Raw genomic sequence first — 11,842 nt, 5'->3', positions numbered from 1 at the left:
TCTTGCTTTTTCAAACAGCTCTTGGATTACATTAATACATAATACATTACATTAAATATAGATCTGGATTTAACATGATGTATTACTTATCATGATGTATTAACTTTTTAACTGCTTTCTTTGGAGTAGGATCATGCAGGGTTTTGAAACCCGAAATGTTCTGTTTATAGTGTTTTGTTCTTTTTTTTTTTTTGGACCTGTTACAATCATTTATTGTACATTGTCTCATAAAGTTGCCTGTTAGCGATTACTGTCAACAATAATGCAGGTGTTAGCGCGTTAATCAATTCATTGTAGGGAGACTCACGAGAAACAGAGAAGTTGTAATCATTAGAGGTGAAAAAGCATACAATGAGTTTGATTGTTATATTTGTAACCCACCTCCACAAGTCAGTGCGACTATGTGGTCTTGTGGTATGACACTCGCTAACGGATTGGAAGGTCCTGGGTTCGAGCCTCGCTTGGCTCATAGTTGAGTCCTTGGAAAAGACTCTTTACTCACATTCTCTCACCTTACTCAGGTGTAAAATGAGTACCTGGTCGTTAACAGCATTGCCTCTGTTGGAAAAAATGTATTATCGCCTAACAGGCGTCATGTCTCGTTCTTCATGTTACCTGTTGATGTTGGTCAGGGACCCTTTGCAAAGTGCTTTGAGCACGTTTACTGGATATTGCTCTATATGAAAGCTCAACTTTTTTTTATTTTGAAGTAGATGTCATAAAGTGAATTTAAAGCTAAAATGAAAAGAAATATGAATTATTTTTTTTAAATTTAAAAATTTACACTTAATGATAATATGCATCATTTCTATAAAGCCTCAAAGTGCTTAAAAACCAACTAGACATTGTTTACACAGGATTCCATAATACTGTGAGACCAAGATTGATCCTGGGTGCAGTCGAGATTTAGTTTTCTGACCACCCTGTTCAGCCAGCATTGAATGGGCAGCAGGGTCTGTTATATATATATAGTGGAAAGTACTTTGCGATAGAGTAGTGTTGTATCCACAGGATAGCAGCCTTCCACAGGATAGCAAGCCTTTGCTATCATCCATTTCAAGTTAAAGAAACCGGGATGAACTTGGGTTCTATTGGGCTTATGGCACTTAAGGACTATGGTTTTTTAAATATCAATCTTTGACACTGCCCTGAGTCCTTGCTTTGTTATATCTTTTGACAGGATTCGTTCAACACTCTGTTCAACACAGATACCCAGAAATGTTTAGTGTCAACAGGGGTGGAGCCCGGAGCCTTACTCAAGCTGATGACCTGTAGCAACAGCCCTTTGATGGATTTTGAATTGATTAGGTGATGGCAGAGATCAACTACTCAGTTTTTCTGTAATTTTTAAGTTATGCAAGTAATAGAATTTTAACATCATAATTGTTTTATCAAAGATATGTCAAATTTGTCCCATTATTTTCTTCTTATTTAAAAAAAAAAATTATTTGTGATACTAGGGAATCTCTTCACTTGGTTGTGAATATCAGTAATACTATGGTAAAGAAATCGTCCTATATTTTTTTTATTGCTTACTAGATTTTGTGACTACTCATGATGTATTTGATTGGAGATATATATTAAAAAAATAATTCTGTTGGTGCTGAGCTAAAGTCTGGATATATGGTTGAAACTATGTATGTATGACTACTTAACAAAGCAAAGACAGTTGTTTCAGTATTTTCACTTTTTTGCTCGGACAACCTTCTCTAGTCAACAATAAGATAATAATGGACAGTAAAGGCTGGATAATTACAATATCATTCCCAATTTTACTTATTAGATTTGATGAATAAGTCAATATATGTAGCAAAGAAAATGTTTTAAAAGAATTAATAGAATAACAATAGTCAAATGGAACAGAAGCTTCAATTCAAGTAACAAAGACAGACAATGTGGACGTTTTGGGTTTCCCCTTTGTCAACAAAACACAATGAACGAAACATCTAAGATGAATGAGAGATGAAAGGATGGCGTTGTTAAGACAGATAAACAAAACAATCCTTGTTTCGTTTATCTGTCTTAAGACCGCCATCCTCTCATCTCTCATTCGTCTTTAATGTTTCATTCATCATGTTTTGTTGACAAACTGGAAACTTGAAACTTCCACATTGTCTGTCTTCATTAATTAGATTGAAGCTTCCATTCCATTTGACTATTTGTTATTTAATTTCATTGAGCTTCACAGCAACATTTACATTAAAAGGATTTAAATAGTTAAGTTTTGATAAGGTTTTTGATAACAAAGGTATAATAATATTGCCCACGATTTACAGCCAAATAGCCTTTGTGAAATAACCAATTGGATAAGACATTCCAACAAAAATCATGCCGATATGGATTCTTTTCGTAACTCTCTCGAGTCCATGTGAATGGAAGATCAAACACATTTGTTCAATTCTTAATCGTGTTGAACTTGAAAGATTTAAGAAAGATCGTAGAACACCTATTTGCTTATTTGGTATTAAAGATGATTCCTGTTCAGGTTGTATATTTTAAGGAATGCTGTATCAGTCTGGAACAAATGGTTGGTTTGAAGATGATCAGAATGTCAAAGCCCTTGGTCCCAAATCATTCAACTCAGGAAGCTGAATCATGCAGGAGATTGAAAAAAACCCCCACTATTCATGATATAAAGGTTCAATGAACTTGAAGATTTTCCTGACATGTCAAAATAAAGCGCTTTCATTGATAGTCTTACCCGATATTTAAAGATATCATATGTCATTGGTTGGATCAGAGTGATCTTGACCTAAAAACAGTAAATTGTGAATTCTTCCAGTTGAATAATTTGTGGTAGAAGCCGTTGATATTACAACTGAGATTTATGGGTCACATTTACAGAGAGAATGATATAGGAAAAGCAGTGATGTTAGTTGGCTGAAAAAATAGAAGAGAGAAGAGGTGAAGAAGATTGATATTGACATTTATTGAAAATCAATGAGTGGATGATTGTAGGTGGGGCAAAGAGAGACAAAAAAAAACAAACTAGCTTGGCTCTTATTTTGTGTTGCACAAGTGTTCACAGGTCTGTCGATCGCCATGGCGTTGCTGCCAGCTAGTTGATGCTTTTGCAACATGAAGAGTAAGCTAGCTGTTTTGTCTCGCTTTGTATCACCTACAGATTATATCTCTGGTATGCATATGAAAGAGTTAGAGAACTTGAAATGAGTTGGTGAGAAAGAGGATTGGAGAGAAATAATTACTTAAAGTTTTTGACAGACTTGGTTTTTGACTAATGCATATATGTTCTTTTGTGGCCAAGTCAAATTCAACGTATTGTGTCGCACACAATGTTGAATTTTATTTTTACCAAGTTTTAGATTTTACCAGAATGTAATAATCCATCGTCTAATACGATGTCAACAGGAATCCCCCACATCATCCTTTTGGTTCATAGTTTTTCTTTAAGACAGTAATGAGATGACTTCTGTGGGTCTTGGACCTGGTTGATCAAATGCGCAATACAATGCCTCCCTCCAATTGGTCTTTTCAGCCCTCAACTTTGAGTATTGTCTAATTATGATCAATAATTTGTCATTTTTTACAGTAAATTCAAGTTATGTCTACATTAGTTTCAAATTAAACAATTCGACTCTTTTCTGCTATTAAGAGAATTCAACACTATTTTCTACAATGCTTGTTAATCAAGAAAGGAATGACTGAAAGAAAAGATCAACGAGTAGAAAATATATTTTGGATTTAGCTTTACCTTTTCCAACTGTATTTTCTAATTTTTGAATCAAAAATACATTTCCACAGCTCAAGTCAAATTTATCAGTGTTTACACCCAAAATTTTGCATGATAAGCCATAATCTTACCTTGTCGTTACCTTTTTCAAAAAGGTAATGTAGTGTTCTGATGTTTTTAATACAAATGATCTATTATTTTTATTGATATGTTGGCTGAGGATTACCATTGTGTTTCGTTCTTCCTTCTCATAGTGCTTTTATTTTACCTCATTGCATAATGATAAATGACAGATTTATTTTAACGAATGACAATTGTATAGTTTTATGATATAACATTTGCCACCACTTATTTTACATCTGCTTGACCAATATTAACTCATATGTAGTCATCACTGTTGCAATGAAACATTTTGAAGTAATATAGGAAAGTGCCCATGTGGTTCTAACTTGCACCATGCTCAATATTCTTCACAATGTTACAGTATACATCAAAGTTGAAACAGAAAAGACATGCATTTCTGTTCCTTTAATAGAAATGAATGTGAAATAAGAGGCAGTGTGTGCCGAAAGCATGACAGAACCTGCAAATTGATGAGAAATTCACTTGTCAAACATTTTATTATCCATTATTATTTCTTGGGGCTCAAATTAATTTTCCATCTTCTATTGTTGTGAATATTTATGGAACAATAACATTTTTTATACACTTCAAAAAAAAACTTCGTGAATTTCACACACCATCAATTCATATATCTGAAAAGAAGAAAAAATGTGGTCAGTGAAATTATCAGTCCATTTTGTTGCATAAGATGAGCAATTTAACAGTCAAGTGAACAATATCTGATTGGGACAAAGAGGTCACTATCACCTATATTTTCCTGTATTTTTCCCAGGCCCTGGCGGGGAACCTTAACTGGGAGTCTAATGCATATAGTACCTCTTTTGAGAGACATTTTATTCCTTGTAAATCATCTCTCTGTTATGTACTACTATAGATATAAGTTTTGAATATATTGTACTTTGTGAACACTTGAATTCATCCTTCATAGAGAGATCATTTGCTTGTAACTGGATGGGACGTTTCGGTCTTTTAGGTAATGTCAATATAGCACATTGATAGATCGCTTGTGGAATCGCCTGTTCCATATTTGAACCATTTCCTTTTGTTAAGCTTTTTATTTCATGCTTTTTCTTCAGATTCACAACTTTGCTTTATAATGTGTCTTTTGACTGGCGCTGAAATGACCTTATAGTGCTGTAAAACTCATAAAAACATAGAGAGAAAACATGTGATCAGTGTGCCACCGTTTACAACTTCATGATACATTCCACTATGATAATTTGCTCATCGGAACCTTCCTCCACGTCACATTTGTATACAAAATAGCAATATTTTAACACATAGTCAAGTCTACACACATTATTTTATAAAGAATATTCTTTTGCCTTTTAGAAAAGTTCGCGTGTGTGATGATTTTGATGATGATGATAGCAATAATAGTATTAATGATAATGATGATGATTATGATAATAGTGATAATAAATGATGATTACAATAATAGATCTTTATTAACCAAAAATGTACCAATTTGTAATTTATATCATGTTGCATGCCATGTTTTTTCTGGTAAATCTGGAATTGTTGACTATCCCATTTTCTACCTTTTACTGGTGCTGATATATGAACTTAATGTGTCATCAGCGCTGTAAAACCCTTAAAAACACAAACAAAAAATAAAACCCATCCATCCATATTAAAAAACAAAAAATAAAACCCATCCATCCACCCTTCTATCTACCTATCTATTATGATACATTATACAAATTATCTGGTTACTTTATATAACCTGGAAAACCAAAGAAAACAAAACACAAAATGGTAGCATCTTGCATCCAGAACAACCTCAAACAAGGGTGCTGGTTAGTGAAATTTTATGTATTAATTTTGATTACAAAAGGGTGTGTCTTATACACGAGTAATAGCATCTTGGTAAGCATTTTTACCCTAAAGTAGAAGAGTGGATCCTATCTACAGGGACATCCTTTACATTGGTATATGCAGTACATCAATTCTTAATCATTTCTAGGTGACATAAGACAGGGTTGCCGATTCAGAATGAAAAAATTTACTGAGCTTTTGCACAAAGATCTACCCTTATATAAGCACCGAACTCCAGTAAAAAGACAATACCTACTTTTTTCTGTTCTGCGGGTGATTGGAAAATATACTGAGGTTTTATAATACACTGAATTCCGTAGATGTACAGAAAATTGGCTACCTTGATAAGGGTTGAAATCCTCCTAGGATTTGTACAGATTTGGTGGGGAGGGGGGGGGGGGGGGTATTACCCTTCAAATTAAAGTTGTTTCCCAAAAATGTCACGATTTATATATATAAGGATATATATTATATATCGTTATATATTATTATTATATATATAATGCTCCTCAAAATCTAAAGATTTTCCCCAAAAAATATTCAGATTTTTTCAAGAAAACATACAGATTTTGTTTTAAAAATATACAAAATGTTTTTGTCTTTTGTTTTTGCAGATCTGGGAAGTGTGAGATAAGTGGTGGTAGACTGTATAAAATATTTTTCTGTGAATTTTATATATTATGAAAAATCAATACTTATCACCAACGAGATTATTTATGAATTATTATTTTACCATATTGAATCATCTTTATTACTTCAGTTGTTATCTCAATGTACATCGTAAAGTGCCTCTCCCAACAGCTTCTGATAGCAAGCTGTATGTATATCATTATGGAACAAAACTGATTATAAAAGCTTGGGAAAATAACAAAATACCAAACACCACAGAATGTTTGAGGATCAAAACCCTTCTTCAGCCAATAACAAAAACAATAAAAACATTACTATTTCACTTAAAATCCAGACAAGCTGCAGGCTATTTTTATTGTTTTTCATTTTGTTATTGGCTGAAGACGGGTTTGGAGCCTGAAACATTCCGTGTTTGGTATTTTGTTATTTTTCAAAGCTGTTATATTCATGTTTGTTCATTACTTTTTACAGTCCCCAGCTTCTAGCAGCTTAGTATCACTTTCATTAATGCACATCATTGCATTTTACTTGTCAAATTATGAATTTCACATGATGATATTAAGAAAAAAGTCCAAGGCAAATTTAGTTCAGCACACAAATCGTCGTTGATTTCATGTACTATTGTTAATGCAGCTATGGGGTCTTGTGGTATGACACTTGCTCTCTGATTGGAAGGTCCATAGTTCAAGTACTGCTCTGAGTGGCGCATAGTTGAATCCTTTGCTCTTTACTCGCATTCTCTCACTGTATTCAGGTGTAAAATGAGTACCTGGCTGTTAAATGTGTTGTCTCTGTCGGACGAAAAAGTGTAGCAGAGAGGATCACCTATAAGGAACTGAAATGTAAAAATGTATTGCTTATCAAATTGTTGTAGGACTGGGGCCCAATTGTAAGTCTTTTTTTTTTCCGTTTTTGTTTTCAATCTTTAAATCAAAGTGAATTTTTGTGATGAAATTTTGTTGATTATGATGTACAAATACTTTATTATTCACTTATGCAGAGGGGTTTTTTTTTCGACAAAAGCTATCAGGCCTTAATTTTTTTGAAAATTTTGTTTTCTATTTTATTTTTAAGAATATTATTGATATGCAACATTCCTTTCACTTTGCTTGCTCATCGTCCGTAAATATCCTTGTTCGCTCATTGATTTGTATAACGATAGTTTTTGTAGAATGGGAGTAGGCGATAGATAGTTTGTTTTATCCCTTTTATAATTTATTGGATTGCTGTAGGTGGATTTCTGTGATTTGTCTTTGCCATTCACTCTTGTAGCCTATTGATCAAATGTAGTTCATTCAAACATTTACCTGTCCTGGGTGGCAAAACAATAACATATTATTGAATTTTTAAAATTCAACACATAGATGTTTGTCGTCAAGTGATATGACACTTGTCTTCAGATCTTTAGGGTCCCTTATTCAAATCCCGCTCGTGGAAGCACAAAGTTGAGTCCCTGGAAAAGGCTCTTAATCTAATTCTATTCTCTCATAGCACACATAAAAATGAAAACCGGGCTGGTAACAGTAACAGCTTTATATTTGGTGGAAATCATTAAGATAGTGCCTTACAGGTATCGGGGGGGGGGGGGGGGTCCTGTTAGCTCAGTTGGTAGAGTATTCGCTTTTCAAGCAAAGAGACTGAGATCGATCCTGGATGTGGTTAAGAATTTTTTCTGATTCCCCCTATCCACCCAGTACTGATTGGATAGCTGGGTCTGTTAGATCTGGTGGAAAGTACAAGAAATGTGTACACACTTTTTCAGATCTACTAGGTGGGATTCCCGACCTCTCATAGTGGGCAGGGAGGTCCTTGCTGTCTTCTATCCCCCCCTGTGTCTGTTTTCCAATTGCTTTCTGTCTTTGTCTTAGAATGAGATTACTTGGTTTTGTCCTGACCCTGGTCAGAGTCCTTGGCTGGGAGGGAAACAGTTGAATGTATAGTTATAGTTATGGGAGATGATATTTTTTTTTTACTTGTAAATCATCTATCTGTTATGTACTGTTATTTTTTTTCATTTTGAGCATATGATTTGTAGAATCTACATCTTTTCCCTATATGAACCTTTCCTCTTTGTCTTACTTTTTCCTCAAGTCCTTTTTAATCGTACATCTAGAATGTCTTAACTATCCAATTTTCTTCCTTTTTACTGGCGCTGATATGACCTAAATGTGTTGCAAGCGCCGTAAAATCCTTAAAAAAAGAAATAAAAAAAATTCACATCTACATCCTTTAATTTGACCATCTTAATCAAATGATTGTTCTGCTGATTGGTTATTTAGTTTGTGACTGACCCTTGAAAGCACATCGTTATTGAAATGAAAACAATGTATTCTCACAACTCACAAAATTAATTAGCATGTTTTAAGTTGAGTTAAATTAAAAACATAGCTTATGATTTATGTGAAATGGTTTGTGTTTGTATGTACGCTTCCGTGTGTGTGTGTGTGTTTATGCTTTTTTAAAATGTTGTTATTATGATTGAAACCAGTTTATTTTAAACTTATTAAATTATATCCATAATTTTTTTTATAATTCTTATGCAAGCTACCAGCTTCCTTCAGCCTGTTAAATCGTAAATTCTATTTTTAATCAAGAGACATAATATTATTTGGACAGTGTAAATGACTTTTACAAAATGAATAAAGTGTTTCAAATAAATCAAGATATTCAACCGAAGACATGAGCTTGATTCTTTTTATTTATTTATTTATTGAATTTTGTCTTTACTCTTCTTCTCACAAACAGATCTAAACTACCATACTCTGAAAAAAACCCAACATAAACACATATTTAAAAGTTTGGCCAGAAAACTTATCCTTCAAATATTGATCGATTAAAATAACCCTCATCCTGGCAAAAATTCTCAAATTTGGGATTCCTCTAAGTGTGTTTTTACTTTCAGAGTATTGCAGTAAAGTGGAAAGTTGTGTTTCTTAACTCTCTCATGTTTGTGCCAATGAGCAAAGAAACAGATTTGTTCAATTTTCATTCATGTTGAAGCAATAGAGTCAAGAGTGACTATGTCATTGGACTCACAAACTCGTTTTTGTTTTTACTTTTAGGGGTGGGTTATATGGCATTAGTGACACTTGTAGGTCATTTCAGAGTCAGTAACATGGAAGATGATCTGGAAAAAGTTGTAGATCTGCCTTTAAAGGCACCAAAGAAGAAATGAGACAACGGGGACTTGTTCAAATCGGAAACAGAGGATTCTAAAACAATGTTATCAATATACCTATTGTGATGTTACCTGAAAGACCTAAAAATCTCATTCAGAATCTTACTATGAAGGATATACTTACACTCAATTGTTTACGAAGTAAAATATATTCAAAATTCAAAACTATAATAGCATAAGAGAGAGAGAGAGAGAGAGAGAGAGAGAGAGAGGGAGAGAGAGAGAGAGAGAGAGAGAGAGAGAGAGAGGGAGGGAGAGAGATAGATGATATGCAAGGAAAAAAAGTATTCGCTCTCAAAAAAAAAAAAAAAAGGAACTATGCATTATGACTAAACATTTCTAATGTTTTGTTTTTGTTTTTAAGGGTTTTACGGTGCTTGCAACACATTAAGGTCATATCAGCGCCAGTAAAAATGAAGAAAATGGGATATTTAAAAAGTTCTAGAATTACAATTCAAGCACCCAAGAGAAAGTAAGACAAAGGGGAACTGAGAACAAATAGGGATCAGATGTAGATTCCAAGAGCATACCACCAATGTACTTAGTTTGATTGACTAGTCAAATCATGTCACTTTCCCCAACTTATTTATAATGAGGTCCTTATTTTATGGTACCAAAAAAAATATCCCAATTATTTGAGGGCCCTGGTCTGAGTTAGTTGTAAAATAAAAAGGAAGAGAACAATTCCTAGCCTTTTGAAGGATGTGTATCTCGTGCTTGACACGGGAAGCTGCGTATCTTCGCTCCTGTTTGTGTTAAAACGTTTACGCATATTCTTTCGTTTATTTGGATTAATTATTATAAAAGAAGAAGAAGAAGAAGAAGAGGAGGTGGTGGTGCTGTCGTGTGAGAGCTTTTGAAGAAGAATATATATTTCGAAGAAAAATAATTATTTCGCATTATTTTTTTTCCGTCTCACATCCGGACTGAACCAATAAAATATAGAGAAAAAGATATGAGAACTGGAGAAATGCATGTGTGTCGGTAGCAAAATAGAAATAAACCTTCCAGTCCGGTTCGACACACTCGCGACATAGATAATCTGTGCTTCGCGACCCTCTCTCGCTGGCTGTGGCACAGTAGCCAGACAGTTTGTTTTTTGTTTTTAAGGGTTTTACGGCACTTGCAACACATTTAGGTCATATCAGCGCCAGTAAAAAGGAAGAAAATAAGATAGTAAAAAGTTATAGAAATACAATTAAAGTGGCCAAGACAAAAGGGGAATTGGTTCAAATAGGAAACAGATGTAGATTCCAAGAGCACACTATCAAAGCACTTAGTTTGAGATTACCTAAAAGTCTCATCCAGACAATAGCACAGGTCCCCACTAAGAGGAATACACTCAAATGTTTTACAAATCGTATATACTATAAAGAAAACATAATACAATGCATAACAGAGAGATGATTTACAAGGAAAAAAAATATCATCTCCCAAAACAATAACTATGCATTTGACTGTTTCCCTCCCAGTCAAGGTATCCGGCCAGGGCCAGGACAAAACCAAGTAATCTCATTCCAAGACAAAGACAGACAGCTAGTTGGAAAACAGATATAGGGGGATAGAAGACACAGTATGTACCTCCCTGCCCACTATGGGAGGCAGGAACCCCACCCAGTAGCCAGACAGTGAATACATCCACGTCTAGTGGAGTGTGTAGGTGGCATGATAATATTATAGCTAACTGATAGACGTTTTGTTTTGTCTTTGATGCGACAAATAAAAAGTTTTTTTTGGTTTTGTTTTTTAAGTCAGCATTTGAAACGGAATAATCTGATTTTTTCCTGGAACGAAATAAAAGTCTTTTATTTTCTTTTTTATTGGTTCTGTTCTTTGACGTTACGAATTTTATTTTTACTATTAATTTTTAAAAAAATATTAGCAAAATCGTATTGTCGGAAATCCAACAATAGATGGAAGATTTACAGGCCTGATAAGTCTCATCCGGACACAAGAAAAAAAATCCAACAAAGAGGAACACATTCAAATGCTTACATTATATATTAAAAATAACAAATATAATAATACATAACAGAGAGATGATTTACAAGGGAAAAAAAATATCATCTCCCAAAACAATAACTATGCATTTGACTGTTTCCCTCCCAGTCAGGAGTCTGGCCAGGGCCAGGACAAAACCAAGTAATCTCATCCCGAGACAAAGACAGAAAGCATGTTGGAAAACAGATATTAGGGGATAGAAGACACAGTATGTACCTCCCTGCCCGCTATGGGAGGTCAGGATCCCCACCCAGTAGGACAAAATTAAGTAATCCCATTCCAAGATAAAGACAAAGAGCAACTCGGAAAACAGATATAGCGGATAAAAGACAGCATACCTCCTGCCCACCATGGGAGGTCAGGAACCCCACCCAGACAGCTATATTAGTTCAGAGATTTTG

The 11,842-nt window shown here is 34.2% G+C and overlaps 1 protein-coding gene across 1 annotated transcript in view; it reads left to right on the top strand.

The window, feature by feature from the left end:
• LOC144965832 (polypeptide N-acetylgalactosaminyltransferase 11-like) overlaps positions 1-5,433 on the top strand; it is a 20,020-nt gene extending 14,587 nt beyond the window's left edge. The window contains exon 12 of the mRNA XM_078901600.1: positions 1,181-5,433. Coding sequence (XP_078757726.1) covers positions 1,181-1,312 — 132 coding nt within the window. The 3' untranslated portion in view covers positions 1,313-5,433. The remainder of the gene's footprint in view (positions 1-1,180) is intronic.
• Positions 5,434-11,842: the final 6,409 nt, after the last annotated feature.

This window comes from Berghia stephanieae, chromosome 2 (assembly GCF_034508935.2).
Source record: "Berghia stephanieae isolate SIO BIC M18660-M18661 chromosome 2, UCSD_Bste_1.3, whole genome shotgun sequence".
NCBI lineage: Eukaryota > Metazoa > Mollusca > Gastropoda > Nudibranchia > Aeolidiidae > Berghia > Berghia stephanieae.
Note: the sequence above shows the minus strand (reverse complement) of the source record. Positions and strands in the feature narration are given on the sequence as shown.